This window comes from Falco peregrinus, chromosome 3, assembly GCF_023634155.1.
Source record: "Falco peregrinus isolate bFalPer1 chromosome 3, bFalPer1.pri, whole genome shotgun sequence".
NCBI lineage: Eukaryota > Metazoa > Chordata > Aves > Falconiformes > Falconidae > Falco > Falco peregrinus.
In genome coordinates this window covers 110,454,129-110,478,228 of record NC_073723.1, presented here as the reverse complement: position 1 = coordinate 110,478,228, position 24,100 = coordinate 110,454,129, and the positions used below count along the sequence as shown (strand labels likewise).

The 24,100-nt window shown below is 43.7% G+C and overlaps 1 protein-coding gene across 30 annotated transcripts in view; it reads right to left on the bottom strand.

Annotated features, from left to right (window-relative positions):
- Positions 1 to 24,100, bottom strand: part of EIF4G3 (eukaryotic translation initiation factor 4 gamma 3) — a 147,422-nt gene that overhangs the window by 84,908 nt on the left and 38,414 nt on the right. For 8 of the 30 annotated variants that reach the window (XR_008746304.1, XM_055798917.1, XM_055798920.1 and 5 more), the window contains exons 2-3: positions 19,027 to 19,102; positions 11,790 to 11,918 (exon numbers count right to left, since the gene is read on the bottom strand). Coding sequence is in view for 17 of the 30 variants with exons in the window: in XM_055798901.1 (XP_055654876.1) it covers positions 11,790 to 11,933; positions 19,027 to 19,113 (231 nt within the window). In the remaining 13 variants the exon portion in view is untranslated. Of the gene's footprint in view, positions 1 to 11,789; positions 11,934 to 19,026; positions 24,089 to 24,100 lie in introns of those variants that run through there. The other 22 variants (XM_055798930.1, XM_055798910.1, XM_055798931.1 and 19 more) reach the window with 7 other exon arrangements.

Sequence of the window (24,100 nt, the reverse complement as noted above, 5' to 3'; positions counted from 1 at the left end):
TATGAAAAGCAGTATTATTGCAAGGCAGAGATAACAGCTACAGCCAGAGCATCTGGGAACAGCCCAGAATCTCCTACTGCTACAGCCTAGAAGCCACAGCGCTAATGAAAGGCTCATTTTTCCATCTGGGTGCTGACTTATGAACAACGGTAGCATCAAGTGAAAGGGATGAAGAGGTTCCTGCTCTCACTGTCCCCCTTACCAGCCTCCCAGGGGCTGCAGCAGAGATGACTGAACTGGAGGTGAAGCAGCTTTGACCTAAAATTAGTATGTTGGCAACGGACAAAATAAAATCCTTTTTTAACTACATTAACTGGGCTCCCAACGGTGGCATCTCTGGAGTTGCCCAGGATTCAGCCACTTCACCACAGAGTTAACAACGTGTGGGAAGAGCTCAGATAGCAAAGAATTAGATCTTTTAATCCAGCTGCACTCACAGATCAACACCATGAGAAGCCAAACCAGCCACATGAGCCCTTCTCAGTCTCCCTCTGCCCCCCTTAGTCTTACTTTTGCTCAGGGTTATGTTGCCAAGCTAGAAACACCCACCTTGGTGACAAACGCCTAACAAAACTACACCACCTACATCATTTCAGCAGCCCTCCAAACAGCTGCATGTACAAGCAATAAGGACCTGCGGGGAAAGAGAAATAAGTGCCAAAGCAGCGCACAGAAACCCTGCAGGAGTGAACCGTGCTTGACACATCGAGAAGCATTCCCTTGGACACGGACCAATGTCACCAGAACACCTGGAAACCCCTGCTGCAACCAGCTCAGGTTAGTTCCTGCATCTGAACACAAGCGTGACATTACTCAGCTCCTGCATATTTCTTTGGAACATACTTGATTTTTATTACTATTTTGGTAACTAGGTAATTCAAACGTATCATCATTTTTTTTTTTCCCTCCCGGTGTGCCCTGCAGTCAGCAGAACAGGGTCACGGCAGACTTTGAAGCTGCTGTCTGGCTTGTATAACGTGAATAATTTGAGTATGGTAGGAAAAAACCTGTAGTATCTGTAATATATAGAACCAGCTCATCTGCAAATATTACAAACGATGACGGAGAAACCTGGATTATTAAATTTATTCATTTCAGACTTCTTTTTACACAGTACCTTCTCAAATAATGCAAAAAAGCATATTCTCACACTACTCCTGTGAGCTATCCCTGCTTTACAGCTTTAAAAATAGCACAGTGATGACTGAACCAATAAACAAGGACAATTTCCCTCTAAATGCTCACAGTTTGGCTTTCGTTATTCACAATGATACTTCAACTGCGTATCATCAAACATGCTACCAGATTATTCTGGTTAAATAGAAGTCCTCATTCACAGCTACGTGTTCAAATATGCATGGTTTTGGTACACATCACATCAAGAATTTCAATATTTTTTTTTAAGCAGCTCATTTGCATATTATCTAACATCACTGAAATCAGCTTGTCCTCATCAACAGCAGCCCCGTAAAATAAAAAATACACAGCAGTTGTACTTTGCTGACTCTCTATAAGCCAGTGCTGCTACCCTGTAAGATGCATCAGTAACTTCAAAACACTGTTTTTCTGCACATATTGGTATATATTACTTGGAATATTCAAATCCCCATTAAAATCAATGATGCCAGAGCTCTTCTCTGACACTGAACAGGTTGTACAGATTAAGGGTTTCCACTTAAAAACAGAATTTAACACAATTACAGCGCAATTACCCAGCTCCTGATGAAGGAAGGGGCTGGGACGGGACCAACTTGTGACAACTGGTACAAAATCTTTGCATGTTGGATTTACTAGGAAGCTTCGAGGTTTGGATTTGGATGGAAGCAAAGAGCAAGCAAGGACTGTGACTGCTTGGTGCAGTTATTTAAATATGTTTTTTTTTTCAAAAGCTGTTTCCTCAAAATGCCAGATGATTGTTAGCTCCAGGTGTCGTGCCTGACTTTAGGGAGTCACCAAACCACAGACAAGAAGAACAAGCAGAGAAGAGCCTGCACTGCTTGCAGCAGTCGGCATCCTCACTGGTCCCCCTCCTTGCAAGCATACTGGTTTCTGCTCCCCCCTTTTTCCACAAGCCCAACCTTCAGCATTCCCCATGTTTGTAAACTCAGCCTTTAAATGGATACAAATACCCTGACCCAAGAGGAATTACTTCTCCCACAAATGTGGCTCAACCACTGTTATCCTTTTCTTCTGCAGCAGTTTGTCTCTGGGTGCATCAGCTGTGTCATTACCTCCCCTGCTAGATTTTTAACCACTTTTTTTAGGGCTTCGTATGATTTAACATTCATGCATTGAAGGGGCAAAAGCAGCAAGCTGAGCCAGGAAAGAGAATCCCACGTATTAACTGCAGAGCTACAGGCATTTTTCCTACTTTAACATGAATAATCAGATTGTCACTGAGGGAAGGCAGCAAAGGAAACGTGGTTTCCTCCTCCTCGGACAAAGAGAGTTTGTGCAAAGGACAACACAGACACCAGATACGCACTCCCTTCCTTCCTGCTTAAGACACTGTCGTTACTATTCTTGCAGGGATGCTACAAAGGAAGAGGGTGAAAAGGAAAAGATAGAAAGTGTCCCTCTCTTGAGGCGCCACCTCCCCAGTTCAGGCGTACCTTACGTTTTTAACATAATAATTGCAATTATTTTACCAGCAGCTATACTGTGGGATGCAACTGTCCCTTAGTGCAAAGGTAAACAGAACACAAAGCTTTGGGGAGGAAACAATCATCTTTTTGCTTTTTAAAAAAAGGTAAGACACTCAAGCCGGTAAGCCCCTACCAAATTTTAGACTGCAGTGATGTGGGTCAGCTAAAGATGCAGAGTGAAATATTTAAACAAGTGTAATTTTGAGACCTCAAGGTGCACAGATGTCCTGCTAGCCGCTGTCCCCCTCCCAAAGACACTTTTGTTACTTCATCTATCAACATGGAATGTGCCTAGATTCAAAACTGTTGTTAACAAAGGCACGAGAGCAAGGATAATGTCACAGTAGATTATTATTTCATAATATCTGTAAATACTAGCATGGATTTAACTTGGCTCCTCACAGAGACTGAAATTACAGTCCCCACCTTGACTGCAGCACATGGCCCACAGCCTGGGGGTGGTCTGGTAATGACCATTACATAATTAAGTGAATTAGTATTTCCCATAATAAGGGTACTCAAAAATAAAGAATGTATGTGCAAGTCTATGTGTGCTGGGGGCAGAAATACAACATCTCCGCTGCTGGAAGCGGATCTGTGAATCTTAGCGGGGACACCCTTCCATTTACAACATGCCTTTCGCTTGTCCTGTACCATTTTGTCCCATTTTAACCAGAACATGAACTTTGAGGATGAATACTTGTGCTCAGGAACACAACCTGCAGTCAGCTGAGACCCCTACACCATGCTGATGTCAAACCACATGTTTGCAGCTTTTATCCTACTTTCCTCCAAGACAAAAAAGCTCCATAATTTGTCACCTTCCATCTCTCTCTAAGGATGTTTCCATCCCTGGAGATACTCAAAACCCAAGTGGACATGGTCCAGAGTAACCTGCTCCGACCCAGCTTTGAGCAGGCGCTCCAGCGAGATGATCTCCATCTCTCATTCAACCTCAACCTTTTTATGACACCATGGCAGCAATCAAATAAAACATTCCATTTCCATTTTACTCCGTTACACTGAAGCCCAGAAATACCACTGCATACAGCTTTGTGCTAATTCAGACCGTTTAAAGCAACTAAATAAATCACCGGTTTCTAACGGCACCGTAAGGAGGGGTCTATGGAGAACACGGGCACAGCCCTTCCAGGCCACAAGGAGCCAGAAGTGGAATTACCGCTCCGTAGCCATCACATCCTCTTGTGCTCCTTATATATATATAAATATTAAAAAAAAATGGCTCCAGAGCTTATTCTTCAGTCCCCCAGCCTGGCACAACAGCTAACAGCACACTCCAGTAATTCAGTGTCTCTTTCTCCCCAGTTTGATCTAGTTGCAGGGATATTTTATGCCCTCTATGGTTATAAAATACAGACCGTGTAAAGCTCTGACTTTTTTTGCTGACTTTGGCATTTATTGGGACATATTGCCTTCTGCAACACATTGTGTTTGTTTAAAAACTATGTATTTTCTGGAGCATGCAAGAAAACATCCATTAAGTCGCACAGAACAGAAGGTATTATTGCAGAAGGAATACCAGAATAGAAATTATTAAACATAAGAAAATGGCAAGTTGCCTCACATTATTTTGTCTTCTTGCATTATGAAGAAAAATGTGGTTCGACAAGTGGTAAAGTCTGAAAAACATCAAAATAAAGCACAGTCCACATGACTGTGAGAAAAGAAAACATGCACGGAAAAGTCCTGAAGAAAGGGATTTGCAGAATTTTAAGACAGTTAACAGAAGAGTTTGATTTTCTATTAAAAACACTATTTCACACCCCACCCCCTAAAAAAAGAAAGTTACTGGCAATTTTAAAGCTGCTTTTGATTCACAATTGTATCACAAACCAAATGAAAACTCTCCCGCTAGATCATGCACCCAGGACGCGCCGGATGGCCAACACACCTACTGTGAGAGCTTTTTTATTCAAAATAACTCAGTTTACACCAAGGTGGACAGCCCAGGACAGACTCTGAACCAGGCCAGGGTCCCTTCTGAAAGAAAAAGCTCAAGCAGCAGTAGAAAAAAAATATGTATCTTCCCCCTCAGGGCAACAAGACCACACAGAGAAGTATTAAACACACCTCTCAAAGCAGCAATCCACTGCAAAACGCAGGAGCAGCAGCGAGGGAGCAGGTCTGCAAGCAGACCTAGTCCCGGCCAGACTCAGTATTTGTGCTGCAATCTTCCCTTTGCACACGTACATGATAAAATTGTAACGGATTTTCCTTTCTTTCCTTTCCCTGTTAGAAAAAGGAAGAATTAAAGGCTGCTTCTAGCCCTTCTGAAATGCACAAATATTAAACCGAATTCATTCATCCCACCTACGTTGTGCCTTTAACTGTTTCCAAGGTTAAATAATTACTAAAGTTAACAGCATTAATCAGCATCTGAAGGCACATTATGCCTTCCCCACTATCCCAGATCTCCCTTCCTGCACTTCTTACACCCAGCTGCTCTCCCCAAATTAGCAGACCCCCATCAGGTTGGGCACCCCTCCACAAACGACCCTGGTAGCAGGTGCTGAGACACAGACATGCTTTCCACTTCCAGTGCAGATTTGCTCAGATTTAAACTAATGAGGTAAAAAGGCACAGCAATGAATCAAAAATAATGAAATACGTTATATGAGCAAATATTCCCAGCGTTATTAACCCAATCAAAAACCTACTAATCCTATTACAAAACAGAGAGTTCAGCTGCACTTCCAGAAGGTCTTTAACACAAAGGCCCAAAGAAGATTACACTTCTCCTGGATTTATCAGCCATTAAATAACTCGCATTTTCAAATCTCCACCTGCAGCCATATATTCCTGCAAGCTCCGAATTAGTGAGCTGCATTAAAAATAGGGGTTGCAAAGAAGCCTAACCTGGACGTATGGAAGCACACAGAAGAAAAGCACGAGAGGTCAAATTCTTGACTGCTCAGAAAAAAAAAAAACCCGAAAACATTAACACGTGTCCAGAAGGCAGGTTTCTTGCCCACAAAGCACTATCAGGAGTTTAGTTGCTTAAATTCTTTTTATCCTCATTATCTGGTATGGCCAGAAGACCCAAGAAGCTGAAATCCACCGCTCGGAGGGGCAGCACGCACATGCAAACTCCTCCCTGGGCTGGTCCAGCCCCGATTTCTTCACTTAACGCATGGAGAATTGAATCTTTCATTCTGTGTCCACATCAGCGTGGCCACGAAGATGATTGATAATTAATACCTTGACTGACAACCGTACCTGCTCGACACGTTACAGGATTCCACGGGTTTTAATCGGCATGAAATCCGCTCTAACGGCACCTGACATAGAACAAGGAGGTTCCTGGATGGAAAAACTCTCTGGGTGACGAGTTCCCTGCAAAGCTTAGAGAACTGACTCCAACCAAGGTGTCTACAAAAGATGCTCTCAAAAGGCAGAAATGGCAGGGTGTCTGAACAAAATAAAAATAAAATTAGGGAGCCCCTTGTGCTCCAGGGGCCGTGGAAGTTTACTACCTGACTTCACGCAGATTACTTCTGAGCAAAGTATACGCGGACTCGATTAACGGGGAATAGCTGCACTTGGGGGAAGAGGAGCGTAACGTGTCGCTCACCGGTAACAAGGCACAGAAGGCAGCTGCCACCAGCACGAGGGGTGAGCAGCCACCGTTAACACTCAACCACATCCCAGGGCACCCAACTTACTACAGGGCACAAACGGGCAAAGTTACGATGCAATTACATTCCTCCTTCCCTTCCAATCCGTTAGTAAATGTCACTTTATTAAAAACATCTAAAATGTAAAATTGGGCTACAAATGATGAGAGGGAAGTATTGAATAAACAGCACGGTTCTAACAGGATTCCAGCTCCTGGAGAAAGGATCCAAGATAATAAAGGGGGGGCTTGGGGATTGCCTATAAACATGCCACAGATGGCACACAGACACGCTTCCTGGCACAGATTCCCAGACCTTAAGGTACCAAGGAATGCCTCACTGCTATTACAAACGCTAATTTAGCAATGGTGACATTTTTTGAGGACCAGAATGAGACCACAAAACTCTTTTCACTTAAGGCAAAGAACCAGATGGTAACAAGTTTCAGCTAGTACAATCTGTTTTGGATTTAAATCAGCCACCTAGAAGTCAAGATCTCTGTACACCAAGATGCTGGGAAGTCAGTTCTCTTGCACTTTTGTTTTCTGCAGATGTATCTCAACGTTGGTAGAAACGGTAAGGGTATTAAACACGGCTGTCAGTAACTAAAACAGCTTCGGAGTCAGGTCTCAATAGATGCCACAGGGTCCTCTGCTCACTGGGTACTTCATCATTTTAGCCTGAGAGGTAGCCATGGGCACGAAGCGCCGATCTGCTCAGTGCACAGCATGTTCTTAACGAGAACTAAACATTTCCCTGATTACAGAGGAAATTCCTGGCAATTTGTTCCAAGCGTGGTTGGTCGGTGTTTTACATACTGTGGTCCCAGGCTAAAAGAATCCCTCAGCATGCACATCACAGCCCGCAGTTTTAAAGCTGAGGCGGAGAAAGCCAAGAGTCTTTTCCAAACCATTCCCCCCTCTTGTGTTGCTTCAGCTCACGCGCCAGAACCCACTGCACTTGTTCCTTGGGATCCTTCAAAACACTCCTAGGTCACCAGGAGGGATGAAATGGTCTTCTCCTGATATCCTAAGCTTCGGATGCTGCCTCCTGCTCACGGTACAACTGGAGGAGCCCTCTCCTCCTCTTTTCATCACTTACTGGACAGAGGGAAGCATTTTCCTGCTGCCTCCTTCCAAACCCCAGTCTGGTTGCTTTGGAAGAGCTCCACTTTCTTGTTATTCCTGTCTTAACACGGCCACACCATAAATTACTGCAACATAAAGCCGGAGTGGGGGGCAGATTTACAGCGTTTCAGCTGCTTTGTGTTAACTGCCTGTGTGAACGCTCTTTGCCTGCACTACTTGCACTGGGCTATCTCACATCCATCATGGGATGGGTGTGCTCAGGCAAGCAGTTACCCTGCGGTGCCTGGCACACTGTAAATCCATGCCCTGTCTGATCTCAGGATAACTTGATCCAGTAGCTACATTCAAGGAGAAACTTCTCTGCTCCTTTTCAATGATTTCTGCTTCCCTCTGTATGCTGAGAAAGCGAATTTTCTCAAACAAGCTACTTCTGAAGCCTGCAAGCCAAGACAGGAGGCAAAGGAGATGCACCCCTCCTCTCCCAGTTGGTACCAGGGGCTCTTCCATGCAAGGAACAGCAGAAATATGGAATTTTATGTACACGGGGCCACATCTGGCCATAACATCACTGCAGCAACATGTGCTCTGCATTCCCCAACGCCAGCGGAGTTCAACACATTCCTGAGAGCAGCAGTATGATTTCAAGGCCCTGGAATTTGGGAAGCAGAAACACTGTCTCTTGCTGCAGCGACGGGGGTGTGGGACCATTTCACATCACTGCCAAGCTCTTCCCATTTTGCTGCTGCCCTTCAGAATTGGTTTTTTTAAAGTGCCAGCGGCTGGTCATTCTGAAAGACTTTGGAGGAAGTCAAACAGCAAGCCTTGCTCTTGGTTTGGCTATGTCAGATGGAAAAGGTAGAAGAAAGACACCAAACCACAGCACCGCATGACCATTTGTTTCTGTTTATTTAAATAAAGTTAAAGGAAAGCCAGCTACAAAGGTACCACATACATTTGCACCTGACTTTCCTTCCCACAGGAGACATGCAATATCCCACACACCTCCTGATCGGCGGTTCCCAAAGCCTCTCTTACAGATGACTCAACATGATGCTGTCCTCTTGTCCCACAGAAGTTTGCAGGGCTCTACGAAGTGCTCCAGGTCCCAGTGCCCACAGCTTTTGTAAGGGACAGTAGTTCCTTTTATCACTTACCAGCATGTTAAGGTATTACCTAATCACCCATCACCCAGACTTACTGGAACAGGCAACTTTAGAGCTGCCAGGACAGAGAGGGGACCATTTGCAGAACCACAGCACTTATTAACCCTCCATTCTCCTTCGCAACACGGTTTCTGCAAGATCCCCACTAGAAGAAACCGGTAAGCGACTGTGAGCTCCAAGAGGAGCGATGCTGAGATGCCTGCTAGGAATGAGCAAGGGACTGACCTCTCTGCTGAGCGCTGGACCAAGAGTTAGCACTCAGTAATTTGTGATTGCACGAGCAAGTAACACATATTCTACCACTAGCAACATTATTTTTAGACCTAAGTGATACCCAAAGCCCCAAAACATACATAAATATTTTCAATCACTGCTGCCTAAACAGCAGTCTTATCTTGGAAAGACTCAGTTTGATGAGTATTCAGTAAGTCACGGTTCTGGTGGAGAAATCAACCCCTTAATCAGATTCTGTTTCAAACGAAGAGGTCTCTTCCTTACTTTTTTAACTACGCTCTCTAAGCCAGAACACACACCCCCCTCGCCACGCACAAACACAACCCATTAGACACAACTGGACAAATGCAAAGACAACCTTCATTCAATCACCAACAAAGCGTAGGTTGTCAAGATACAGAATAGTTTGTGAAGTGTTACATTGCTGTTAAAGGAATCAGTAATAACCCATTCATCAGAACACCATGTCAGCTCAGGTCCCTTCATCTCAAAAGGGAAACAGCAGGATTTAAGGGATGCAAGAATCAGAGAAAGAACAATTTCAGCACGGAAAAAACTTTCAAGTGATGAGAGCTTTAAAGGATTTTGATTGTTCACCTAAAAGAAAGCAAATAAATGAAATCATGATAGATGTTCACAAAGCTGCGAGCCGTCTGGAAATTGGAAACTTCCACTCACCTCGTTTCTTAATACACAACGAGGGCATTCAACGAAACTCACAGAGGACAAATGAGAGATGCAATGAAAAGGTAATAATTTCATCCAACACTCCACACTCAGCTGGGGAATTTCTTACCATAATATAATACTGAAACTCAACACCTGACAGGGGTTGACGTGAGACATACATAAGAATACTCAGAATTCTAGTATTAAAAAAGCCCAAAACACTTAAGTTTACCCAAACCTCTAATAGTTCAGGGGTACAGAAAACTTTCTCTGGGGACACCACATCCTGTAACTGCTTACATCAAAAGTCTTGGACCCCTTTTAAGCCTTACTGGTGGAAGTGTCCCAAGCGTAGGCACTTCCCTTTTGATTCTGCATCATCACCTCCAGCTGCAAGTGAGAGAGTCAACTGATGGGATGCCACAACACAAAGATACCTGGTCAGAGGCAAGTGCGTGCTGTGAACGAACTGAAACCACTATTTCTGCTGCTTTGCTACCGAATCCCAGCTTTGAAGGAGTCACTCGGGGAAAGCTCCCCAGACCTCACTCCTCTGCAGTCCCAAAAGCACTCAATGACGGACGCTTCGCCAGGCATATAACCTTGGATCTCGCTTTTTCTTCCTCTCACTAAGCACACAAGGGCCAGCCCCATAGAGTCAGAGGACAAATATCTTCCTAGAGCCCTCGAGGATCCTCAGCTGACATGGAGGACCTAAGGTCAAACCGCTCCTGCTAGCAGCACCAGAGTGACACAATCCGCCACTCATTTCCAAGACGATAAGAGCCAGCAGAACAGGAAACAAGCGTTTTCCCCGCTGGCTGGAGTGGTGATTTGGCACAGAGCCTGCTCTCTACGTATGCACTGACTCAACAGGAAAATATTAAGGGAAGAAAAAAAATCTTGATTAGAATATTTTTTTTTTTAAAGAGGTTGACTAGAAGTTTCTCTTTCTTCCCCTCTTATCTGCCACATGATTAGCTACCGTCTGTTGACGAGGTTTACCAGGAATTAAATTTCTTGATATACGACACAAGCCAGACAACATTTTAGGGTTTGCTCTGCAACCCTGCTACGTCCTCCCTCTGTTATGTGAGGCTCAGTCTTCAAACCAGAGACTTTATTTCCAACAGCCATGCAGCAAGAGTGCAAGAAATGGCTCTGACACTGCTGCCTGCTGCCTGCAAGCTACTTAATAGATACTTCAGCCTCTAATTTCCCACTCCGTAAAGGATGAGCGTTTGCACATTTTCAACATGACCACAAGTTCCCAGTTTTCCCCCCAAGTTTTACCTAGAAATGTGTAATATTAAGGTGAAGTGCTCCTTACACGACCTTATTTGTTATTCACGCATCTCCTCGTCTAAAAGGTCAGCTGCAGTTTAATATTTCATCCACATTAAAGAGGCCGGCAGGAGGACTAGAAAGCTTGCCTTCTCCCAGCTCTGCAACACGCTCAAGGCTCTCCCCGCCGCCTCGCAGCCGTCCCCAGCCCATCCTCAGTTGTCACCTTGCCTCCCCACTTCACACCTTGCTCAGCACGAAGCCAACCTACTCGCATCTTCCTACTTTGTACCATTGATATGAACAAGCACAAACTGAACAGGAGCAAACGAAACGCAAGGCTCTCCTCTACTTCAAACCTCAATGTTTTACATATTCCACTTTCCCCACCCTGCACCTTTTATCTCCCCTCTTTCTAAACCTCATAACCTGTCTCTTTTGACCCTTCCTTAAGATAAGCTTCTCCACTCTCACATCAACCCTGTAGAATATTCATCTAATAAAGACTACAAAAAGACCAATTCATTCCACATCTTACTAAAAGCTATTTCTCCATTCTTGTAACTCCTATTTATCTCTTCTCCTGTACTTCTTTTGCAATCAGTCCTTTGTTTCATTTTTTTTATTAGCATTCATTTTTGTAATTCATTTTACTGTCCCACTCCCTAGAAGAATTACAGAATTACAGCATCCTGTACAAAACATCTGAAGTAGAAAATTCCTAACTGAGAACATCAGGCACTTTTACAGCATTTAAAGTGGAAGTCAGACCATGCCCCACAGCAGCCTAACCCACCACTGAAGCACATTCCTCATCAATGAGCATTTCCTACCATTTTTCAAGTTGCTTTTAGTTTCTGTTACAGAATTGACAATGAACTGATGCCTAAATAAACCTGAGCGCTACCTATAAGCCACTGCAAGGTTCGAGCCAGATAGATATTCACTAATGAAGTTTTCTACATGGGTCACAGACAAGACAGCTATGTCGGTTTTGAGCAGCAAAGCTGAGAATCAGACAAGAGGAAAAGAGGGAGGCTGGGAACACTCTGCTCCAGTGCCAGGTCTTACCTGTGAAAGCCCAGGGGACGATGCATGTCCCGGTGGCGTTGCAGCAAGATTTGGGTGTCCCTTATTTATTTCATGTGCAGTGTAAGGGGATGGGGCAGGAGGACCCGGTTGTCTTGCTACTTGTGTTACCTGTGTGGAGATAAACTGTTAGTAAAACATAGTATTAGTAATCCAATCTGTATAGATACCGTAATCTTTTTAAGAAAGCAGCTAGCAGCATCTTTATATACATATATATATAATAATATCTAAGTGAAACGCTGTACAAGCTAGTTAACTGTTTGTATGACTCAAGAAGATGGAGAAGGATCAAAAAATAAGAGCACCCAGCTGGAGTCACCGGTAGAAATACGTAGGACCTGGATGAGCTTTACTGCCGTGGTCTTGCTTTGCAATATCGCTTTGACTTCATATTGGGATCTTGCAATCTTTCTGTTTACAAGCCACACCAAATGATACTGTGATTTCGCAAAGGGATACACGTTACCAGAGACCAAAAACACAAAGGGAAAATCTGCATACTCCCCTCCAAAAAGCAAAAAAAGGACTGCACAGAAGCCCTGTTATCTGAAAGGCATGCCATAAGCAAAGAATGAAATACCAAAGCAATTCTTGCATACACTTATCTCCTTTCTCAGCTTAGAAAAAAAATAAATATCTAAACACATGAAGCAAAATGTTGTAAAACCTATTCACGGCACATATACTTGCTCCACTATACTATCTCCAAATGGAAGTGTTTTAAATACACTTTATATAGTTGCTATGGTAAAAAAAAAAAAAGGAGAATCAAAGGGGGGGGAAAAAAAAATAATCACATCACTGTTGGGTGACACCCGCCAACAATTCAATACAACTACATTTTCACGATTTGGTTAAAGCTTATAGAAGTTCAGCAGTCGCTTCCCACTGACCTTTTCTCAAATCTGTATTTTGTTGGCTGAAAAGCAGCACCTGGCTATAGGCACTTAAAAAACCAACACAGACCATGTTTAAAAGGGGACCTTGCCACTGCGTAGGTAGATGTGCGTGCATATGTATTTCCCCAGCACTGGTAAATTCCAGGCAGAAGGAGATTCCTGCCTCTTGATCTTTTAACGGAGTATCAGCACCATGCTCCAAGAGACCAAAGTATGAGAGCAAAAGTCACAGAGTTCACGACTAAATGCATTTTTCCAAGTCATTTTATTGCATTCCAACTATCAGTGCCTGTCATTGCATTACCTAAACCGCTAAACCAGCTGCACCGGCAATGAGAATCATAACATGCAATTTCTTGAGGCTTGGAAATGGTCCAGAATCGTTCGCTGCGGGAAGATTTACAGCATCCTTGTGCTCATCAGAGAAAAGGGTGGGTCAAGTCAGAGAACCTCATCCTCTGTCCCCAGCTGGATCCTTCCTGTCCCTTCCTCAGGGGGAATAATTTTTTTTTTTTTTTTTTTTTTTTGGCTGATCTAGGCTGGCAGGTGTGCACACACCGCCTCAGCTGGCTGAACTGAAACCAGCGTGAAGAGACAGCATCATAAAACTTTCTGCGTCCCATTCCCCGAGAAAATCAAAGCCTCTTACATGACTCCTAAGACAACCCTGAAAGACTTGTCATGTCAATCACGCAGTAGTTGGTGCTTAGAAGTGACTACATACAATGATGGGTATCAAAAAGTGCAGTTAAGGAGGGGGGTGGGGGGAAGGAAGCAAAAGCAACACAAAATACAAGGAAATCATTCCCATGTACAGCCCTATCAGTAGGTTGCATGCGTACTCATCACCAAGATGTCTCCTTGAATGTTGCTTCTTGGGGAGAAAAAGAAGTTATTCTGCAATAGCTGTGGTACTTCAAACACCACCAGCTTTCATCTCCCTACACTTACAAGTGCACACACAAACCCCTCTGATCTCCACCAGCACCCAAGTCCATGCAAACGTTTGACAAGGGGGACGGCAGCAGGAATAACACCCTAGATTAGCATCAGCATCCAACAGTCCCCTTCACAAATTAAAACATGCAAACAACCCAGGCTGGAGGTTAATTAAAGACTGCAAGGAATGCTGTTCTGAATTGGGTATGAAATCTGGAAGCCAAACTGAAAGGAAAGCTGTGCAGCTGATGGTCCGTGAGATTCCCTTGTGCAATGCAGGAGGCAAGTAGCAAATCCACTACGGACACAGGTCTGGACCTATTAAAATTTGCTTGAAAGCCCAATTAATGCAACAGAACAACCATAAAATCATACTGGCTTGATACCTTGGCAACAACACACTTGGACAGTATCTGTTGGGAGTCTACCACTGACCTGGTAGGACTTCCTAAGATTAGCCAAGTCTAGCTTAGTGGACACACTGAAAAAACAAAGAAAAAAACACACCAAAAGAAAAAAAAAATGGGGAAAAAAAAAGAAGAAAGATCAGTTTTCCTTCCAGCACCAGCAAAAGCAGAGTGCCTTTCTTGCCAGTTCCACCTACGTAGGTATTTCTACACCTTCCTCTTAGCTCCAACAACAAATTATTTACAAATAAACTGAAATGTAAGATACAGATTTGAATGTTAACAGGTGATCAAGGAAGACAAACACAAGCTTGCTGAACTCATGTCTCTGTTCAGTAATTTTTTAAAAAGCCAACCAGGGAGAGACTATACGAGCTCATCATTTCTGTTCTGGGATGCCTGCCCCCACAGTGTCTGGGGTGTGGCTTTCTGTTTATTAAATGGGATGCTGTAGAACATACACTTGGTCTGAGATTATGATGGAAGCAAATACCCTTCTTAAATCTATAGATTAAATTATTCCCCTAAAAATGAGCACACAAAATTACATACCAATTTGCTAGAGCATCAGTTTCTTTTTGCCTTAACTGAGTAGCAATAGGCTAACCTTTAGTTTTCCAGAAACCTTAATCCTGTGTTTTAAAGGAAATAATGAATGAAACATGAAATAAACACTCAGGCTGGAATTCTTTCTTTTCCTTTTGAGCTTACATCTTTTTGGTTTTAGCATCTTTCACAAGCTTTGGGTTACTCTTCCCCCCTCCAAGCATAATTTCAGACACATAGTTATGTCCATGAAACATTCAGGTTACACCAGAATGGACGGGACATGCCACAGACACCCCTTGATTATGGGGAATGCCCTGGCCATGATACGATAACAGTTTATCATTAATTTGTTTATCATTAAGAACTGCTCTTGCCCTAAACAAAGCCCCCTCCCCCCAAAATAAAAGGGTTCAGACCTGGACAGAACCTCTTTCCTTCCAGCATTCAATTTATTTGCTTGGACTGGTCCGAACAGCTTCAAAGCAGTGTTACCAGTACCCCAGGAACTGAGCACCCCTCTTGCACACCGTGCAGCCTCCACCGTGGCCAGGCAGGGGGACGAGTCGGCCTCCTGACCCAGATCCTTCCCTCAAGCACAGGGTGGCTGGAGCAGCTAATCCTCCCTAATCTCTTTTCTGCAGGATTCTCTTCGTTGTAGGAAGATCCCTTTAAAGGACACAAAGGCGAATCACAGCACCTCTGCTGGGTGTGAAATCAGCAGGGGGCCACCAACAAGCATCCCGCTGCAGAGAAGGAACCAAACGAACACCCAAAGAAGTCAACGACGGAGCCAAGCCTTAGTCACTGAAAATCTGGGGCGAGTAGGTTCTTCAGCACCTCACTTCCTCATTACCTTCTCTACCACCAGCTGGCACCGAGTCGGGCAACCTGACACGAGGTGGTATCTGCTCCGAAGAGACACAGTGAGGCTGCAATTAACACAGACAATTTAAACCAGTGCTGGATCCAGCCGTGCTGCAGAAACTCCGCTCAAGGCTCCAGCTGCCCAACTTCGGAGCACTCCTGTCCAAACAGGTGCATCACATCAACACCCGCTTCCCATCAGCTCGCACTCAGGAGTCAATGTTGTTCCTTAGCTGATAAAAATCTACCCCAAAGTATTTTTGGTCCAAGCTTCGGCCCTTGAGATCACAGTGTGTTAGCGAGGCAGCTATGAGCCTCCACCATAATCTGCCAAAAAAAGGTTATTTGTGCAAGAACTGGATGTACGTTAACATAGCTATTCTTCTTATCTGATTCTCAACTCATGCCTTGTGCTGAATTTGAAGAGTACATCTGCTTCTGAGCAATCGCCCATAATAATTTCATTTACAATAGAAATCGGCCCCCGTCGCTTTGGGCGCGGGCACACACCATGGCCTGTGACATTTAAAGTCACCTTTGGTGCAATTCCCTTTGTTAGAATTCAACATCTTTCCCTCAAACTCCAAGTCAAAAAAAGCTTCTCTGAATGTATTTCTTTGAAATATTTTACAACAGAAACAAAATTTTATTCTTATTCCCCTTTCCAGATTCCACAGGTTGGGGATCTTATAGCAGATGTACGAGTAACTGCCTTAATTTCTTGCAATATAAAGAATTAGGAAATGCCACACAAGAAGCTGCTTACAGGACAAACCCTAAATCTTTATGTCCAAACGTAGCTCTTGTGATATGGCATTCTCCATTATTGATGAGGGGATGAAATTACAGGATCAGTTCACTGAAACAGTTATTTCTGTGATTTGCTTTAAAATAATCCTACTGCCGGATTTATTTATTAAAAAAAACAAACACACACAACAAAAACCCCAAAACCAACATCAACAACCTACCAAATATCAGTATTTGTATGATCTACTACATCAAATAAATTAAGATGATGTATGATGAGGTTAGGTGTTTTTTTTCTAATACCAATATGATTTCATTGAGAAAGAGGTTCTACCAAAGTTTTGTTGGGAACTTTGAGCATCACAAAGTTCTCAGACAAACTTAAATTTCATCTGACAAATCACACTTTGCCTCTTCTTCACCTCCTGTCTCTGCCCTACAGAAATATGTGTTCCTCTGACTTTATTTTGGGGAGATTTTGGGGGCTCGTAGTGCAAGCCACATGATTTTCCATTCCATTTTTCAGCAAGCAGCACATAGTTCTCAGGGGGAAAAAAAAAAAAAAAAAGAGCCCAGGAATGTGCAATTGAGGTCCTGATAATGCATGTGGAAAAGCATGGAAAGGATAACTCCGTTGTTTTTTTTTTCATCTTTATCTAACTAAAAATAGTGGTTTTATCTGTGGGTTGCCCGTATCTCAAATGATTTGTCTTCCCACTACATGCACGGCGTACTACGACTTCAGGGAAACCACCGAGGCAGCTCAGAGTCACCGCATGGTAGCGTCAGACCACAGACCTCTTCCTAAACCAGCCGTCCTCCGCCAAAATCCACGTATTGGAAAACTGCGATGTGTAATCCGTGTGGAAACCCAAACAGGATGACTGAGCAAATAAAACATGGAAGTGAAAAAGCTGTCCTCGGCTGCTGAAGATGGTGCTCTTCCATACCTTTGTGTTACGTGATTTTTGTAAAATCTAGACAAACTATGTATAAAAACAATAAACTAAAAAGAAAAAAAAAAGACCTATTTGTTGCAAACTCAGACCTTAAATACACGACCTACATGTTACTCATGTAATTAGTTGCAGAGACCTTTGATGAATGAATTTGTCCAGGACCTCCGATCATGTGCCTCTTCCATCCTAATTCATTTTTGCTAGAACTTACTCTGTCTGTCAAGGCTTCAAACAGAAGCCCAAAAGGAACCTAGCTGAGAAATTTCTCTCCCTAAAACATGAAATTTTCTTTGAAACTTGTGTATTCTTAAAGCCTAGAACAGAGATACTCGCGGCACTGGCTTCTATTCCTGTAACATACCAAGGAGCGATATTTTTCCACACAGAAAAGCTCTTTTAGGTCATTCTTCACAGTTACTTTTATATTTTACATTAATTTAAATTTTCACAGTCGTTTTCCCACAGGCATCAGAATTATGTCTTTGGAAGAAAGAACTGAAAAAAATAACCTTCTCTTTCCCCCAAAAGGAATTCAGACATTTTTAAAGTGGTTTTTAAGTGTCGTATGGGGTATATAGAGGATAATATAAACTGAATTATTTACTGCAACTGTTTGTACACTTATGTTCCTTTGGTTTTGACTTTTTGCATACATACATATGGATATACACACATATGTATGTATATAATATTGAGGACAGAGCTAGCAAAAAATAAAAAAAACAGTCTCCACTGCTCAAGTCTGTCAATCCACTGCTGTCAAAGCCACAAACCTTGAAATCTTAACGCCTCGCCAAGAGCTGTACCCCCACCTTTCTGACCCCCCCTGGATGGCAACCCACCGCCAGCTGCCCACCAGACCATCATCCACAGTCAGACGTGAGTCCTTCTGCTACTGCAGCTACCAGCCAAGTCTCTGCCTTCCTGGGATCAATGGGCACTGGACAGCACTGCTGCACTTAATCCTGCACAAAGCCCGGTTCTGCATCTCTTGGCAGCAGTCCCTCTGGTAGAAGAGGTGATCACAACACTCTTCTCTACGACCCAAAAAAAAAGGAAGAGGCAAAAGATGCTCCAGACGCGGACTCCGCACGACGAAGAGGAGGAGCGGATAACCCCTTCGCCAGTTACTCAAGCAAACAGGAGGAAGGAGAAAACCCTGTACAGCAGCTTACGTTTTTCTATAAGCAGCTTACGTCACCGCAAAAAATACAGTGAGTTTCTCCCATCTACAGCTTTTCTTCCTGTTTCCAAATAATTAAAAGAGCAGCTTAAAAGCAGGTTTTTTGGCATTAATAATATTTGCACTATCCCACCAGAAAAGCAAAATATTACTTTCCCAGGGCTGTGCTGATTTAGCAAAGCTTATAAATAACACTGGGCTTCCAGCTATTACTATTTGAAAAAAAAAAAAGAATCGCATGAAAGGAAAACAGTATCATATGTTCACAAATAAATGTTGCTATGTTTCTAAGCTAAATTTCCATGATAATCAAGCTTCACAAACAAACACATAGGATACTGAGCCAAAAGCACCTATCCCGAATATTCAATCTACTTTCAAAACATTTCATTGTCTGTGTAATGGAACGTTTCACATGAAAAACAAATCTTCCTTGATTATTTTTCCGATAGGAAACTATTAGAAACGGGCAGCCACTAATACACTCCAACAAGCCCGTCTTCAAGGTGCAGGAGGGCAGGAAAGAGATGGAGCCAAGGGACTGGAAACACAGGCCAGTCACATTTGCGCTCAGGTGAAGCTCTGTTAGGAAAACCCGCTTTTGTATCTACTAAATAAAACTTAATAAAAGCAATGTGACCACAGCAGCACCTGCCAGATACTCACAGTGCTGTACACAGCGGAGACGGTCGGAGTGAAGATCCGATCCTCGAGGGGCTGCTGAACAGGACCTCGGGGGATTCTGCAACACATAAAGTTAAGGAAAGCAACGTCGAAGGAATACGCGTGTTCCCGGTGATACACACAGTGACTGCGCTGGCAAGCAGTGTAGCCGGTCACCTTCCACGCTCGGGCAGACACACAAACATCTCCAAGGAACTCACAGGCAACCAGGCAGCTACGATCCTTCCAAGGTTTTCCAAAAGAGGAGCAAAGTGTGGCTTCAAAAGGCAGACGTCACCGACAAATAGAGCACCGAAAGCAAACAGATCGCCGAACAATCTACAAAACCTTGGTCCTGACAAGAGAATCCCCCACCTCTCTCTCTCTCTTTTTTTTTTTAAAGAGTAAGGGAAAAAACCCAAAACCCACAAGCCTTTTGCATTCAGCAACAAACCCTGCTGATCAGCAGGGCATTTTCTGACAAAGGCAGCGCCTGTTTTGCTAACCATGCAGGAATCATGTTATAATTGTTTCCTTGTTTGCCTCTCTTCAACCAGTAACTCCTTTCCTCATCCACCCACCAAAACTGCTTCTAAAAAGGGCTGTCAGATAAATTCGAAGTTTCGATCATCTGCTGCAGGGTTACTTAAAGGCAAACTGCAACAGTTTTCTTAAATTGGAAAGGTATTGCGGGAATCCAGGGGGGGGACAGGGATGGGGGACACATGACTTTATGCAAGAAACAAACAAGCTAGAATCCATTCTACTTGTGGAATAAAACAAAGGGATGCAGGTATGTAAAATAAAAAAGCCGCCTGACTTAGCTAACGCCTTGTGGCCTTAGGTCCAGCATACATCTATGCAGTATCAGATGCCCACTCTCATAAAAGACACGCTTAACTTGCTGAAAACCTTCCCACTAAATGCCATATTCAGATCTCACCTTTTTGCTGTTTACATTTTATACGTCAAAGCCTCTTGGAAAACGAGAGCAGCCTGATTGATGAAGTTCCTGGCGCACAAGCCAGCAACGCAAACCTCCTGTGTTAACGTCAGGGCAGACACTTAAAAAAATAAAACAAAAATCACAAAAACGCTCCTTGGGTTTTGTTTCAACGAGGAAAAAAACCCACTCATAAGTTGAATTTCAAATCTAGGACTAGTTTGAGTCTCTCAAGAGTCCTCCCTTTGCAGTACGAGTTTGATCTCCAAAGAAACACTGCTGCTGCCCAAACCTCCGCAGGAACCAACATCACAGCGGCAGGAGAGACGCTGCCAGCGGCGACAGGGCTCGACAGCGATCCCAGCTCTGAAACCCTGTTCCCCTCCCTTAAAATGGACAAAATTTGACAGGTTGAAGTAAGGGTTGTTCAGATGCGACCTGCTCGGTATCGGTCGACTGTCTGCAGCACACCACAGCCAGATCTCAGTGCTAAGGCCGAGCAGAAACAAATTTACAATAGTGCACTATTTTGGTTCCCAACGCATCACTAAAAAGGTCCACCACCCTCACCAAGCAGGCTAAGAAATTGTTCTAAAAACTTCCAATTTTGTTATATATTCAGTGTTTGAATGCCAGGCACAATAAAGCCCCTGCATTATAGGATTATGCATGGAAAAGACCGACAGTGACCTTTACAACACCTCTGCACGTAAGTAATGTCCCTGTTAAAGCATGGCAGGTGTAAAACAGGACACCTGCGATCAGCTCCAGACTGAGAGAAGTGAGATGAGGATCTAGCACTGCTGGTTCCCAAGATGGTGCTCACTCTGCCTACATCTCTCTCTCTTTTTTTTTTTTTTTTTTTATTAAAGGAGTGCAAAAATTTATTTGCAGGGTCTAAGGCTTGCCTTCAATTTGCAGACTTGCCAACTCATGCGTAAGTGGTATCGTTTGATAAAAGAAGGAGGTTTTCAACAACAAAATTACACGTAAAAAGCCTGACTCCAGCAAAACAATGGGAAAATTTGCCACAGACTTCAACAGAGCTGAGGCGCTGCTCCCACCCTTCATCAAGAGGATCTTGTATTCATTCCTGAATTTTGGATAACACCAACAGAAAGCCAGAATTTGGGAGAGGAGGACGAGAACCACACTGCAAAGCAGAATGAAAACTCACTAATTTTCAGCATGCCACTGCCATAGCACCCTACCCTCACACCCATAACCATCATCTGATAAAGAAAGATGGACAGAGGCAAGGTTTTAAGCTGCCACCCTTTTTGTCACAGCTGAGATTTCAACTATTGAGGCAGTTTTTGACGATTAATTGATGCAATTGCTGCTTCAAAAGGGATCATTCCTGAGTTTGGAAAAACTGTTTCATCCTCAAGAAGGTTGGGATTTATTTTCTTATTTTAGAACTTATATAAGCCAGGAGGAAATAATCTTCTTTGAGCAGAGTAACCTTTTTTTTTTTTTTTTTTTTTTTTACACCCAAGAACAGCTGCCTAAAGGAGTGAGCAGTTCAGATGAATTTTCAGAGTTTGGGGATGCTGTTTAAAATCGCTTCCAGGAAGTGATGACTCTCACCAGATTAAAAATAAACCTTTTAAGTCCTTTTTGCCAAAGGACTTGACCTGCACACCAGACTGATAGGGACCAATATTTCTTAAATTCCAGTAAGTCTTAATGAGATGTAATGGCTGGAGAAAGTGACTATTTCCAACATCTAAATTCTGGCATCTACAATATTGAGGCAAAAAGCATCTACCCCAAATATTCAATTTACTTTCAAATCTAGCTTCCCTGCATTCCTCCCGGAGCTCGCTCCCGCTCCCCAGCAGAAGTGCCTACCTTCCCTCCCCTTCCATCCGCCAAAGGAGCCCATCAGGGGTAACAGTTGCTGTTATTTCAGAAGTGAGCCAAGGCAAATGCAAAAGTTCATCAGCAGATGCTTGCTAACGAGGCTCTTTTTCCTAGAAGTGGGTTAAAAGTGACAGCACAAGAGACTCCGCCATGGGACACGAATGGGTCATGGCCGGCAGGTGGGAAGCGAAACCTCATCCAGAGCATGGTCTCATCCACGCCGACAGCAAACCACCCTCCGGGCACTCCTCTTCTTTCACTACACAGAAATTCTGATACCATCCAGAGCTGTACAACCTGAGATGCGATACCGACCACACCAACACTGCCCTCATCACACAGTAAAGTTTAAGAGTTAAAGCATAACCCAGCCCGGCTCAACTGCAGCGCTTAATTAACCACAGCGCAAAGAAAACGAGGATATGCTGAATAATTCAGGCAGCTCTTTCATGTTACTATTCTGGCATGCTGAGCTCCAATTCAGGAGGATCCTGTGCCCTCCCTCCTCCTCCTCCATCCTTGCCACCCACGTCACCCGTCACCCTCTTCAGCCGCACTGATTCAACTGTTTGTGCAGCCATGCTCTGAAACGATCCGGGAGGGTGGGAAGGGAGAGGGGTGGGGGTGGGTAAAGCAAAGCTAACCCCAAACCTCACACCATTTTCAGGGATCCTTCCATTACCACAGTGAGAAAAGACAGGGCGGGCGACGAAACAGAAGAGCAGGAGCGAGGGGAACCTCTTAAATCACATCTGCAACCAGCAGGTTAGCAAGTGGAACGACAGTCTCCGCTTGTCACGCTTGTGTTGGGCTGAACGACTCTTTACAGCTCTCCATCAGCATCACGTCAAAAACCAGAAGGACGGCAGCCAGCGGGTAGCACTGACTCTGGATTCTCTTTGTGGCTGTTTAGGGCTCATTAACTCATGAAATATATATTTAAAAATCCACGTAAGTGAGATACTTCTGGGAGATTAATAAAAGCAGGCACAGATGCAATGGGAGTTCCACCTAGTCCCCATCTGGCTGCAGCAGTGATTACAAGGCTGGGGAATTTCAGGAGCTATTAAAGACCCAGTGGGAGAAGACAGGCAAAGATAGTAATGCCGGCTGGAAACGAAACCGAATTTTTCTCGAAACCAAAAGCCTCCCTCTAAAAGGAGGAGGGTATCTTTTAATTAGACAGCCATAGCCACGCTCTGAGGAGAGGGAGAACACTTCTCTGTAAAGCGATTAAAGAAAAAAAAAAAAAAATCCAGACCAGAGCTGCCCACCAGCTGCAGCGTTCAGCAGCATGACAAATGCAGACTTAAATAAAAGTCAGGAGGAATTTCTTGCAGAAATCTCCCACTTGTATCGCATTTGTCTGCTTGTTCTAATCATGCTACAAAACTGAAATACTGCGAGATTTTTTGGTGTGCTTTTACAGCAACGAGCAACCTGAAAACATGCAGTAAAATAAGCTCTTACAGCAAGAATCTGTACTGGCTTTTCTGCTCTGTTCCTGTTTCCAGGATTGGGGGGGGGAAGAAAAAAACACTACTACACTTTCTTCCAAAATGGATTCATTCTCCCTTGAATGCTGCTTCTCACCTAAGCTCATTTTCAGCAACTAGCAACCATTTTATCCTGAGCATGCACAGACTGCCTCCCTCCTCACTTTCAGCTGACAGTAACGGGTAAGCACCTTCTCACGTGAATAAAAATATCTGCAGGTACCCAAGGGCGCGTATGCAAACACGTTACACAGAAAACGTTCCAGAACTAATGATTTTTATCCCTGCACAGAAATGGGAGCGAGTCTCCCACCAGCTATCCCTGGGGTTATATAATCCTGATGCATGTCCACGCTTGCACTGAAATTGTGTATTAAACAACTGAAAAAAATACAAGACAAAACCATCAAGTAAGATTACAGAAGGGCAGGAAACCACATCAAATTCCAGCACCTCTTTCAGCTTTTTGGTGCAAGGCATTTTTAAAAACACTCGGAGTAGGGAGGTATCTGATGGCAGAAAACTGTTAAAAGAGTGTGTTTCTCCTCTGTAGCCTCTTCTCTATTTAACATGCAATTAAAACGCAGGAGGTGAACATCCTAACAGCAGAAGCACCTAATTTAGCAGGTTCGGAAACCACAAGGGCTCGCTTAAAAGGTTAAAATGGAAAAGCTACGCCAGTCGCAGCAGCTTGCTGAAACTTCCCCAGCATCTCCCCATCCTTTGCAGCTCTGCCATTCTCCATTCGCTGGGTGAAGCCTTTTGTTTGGCA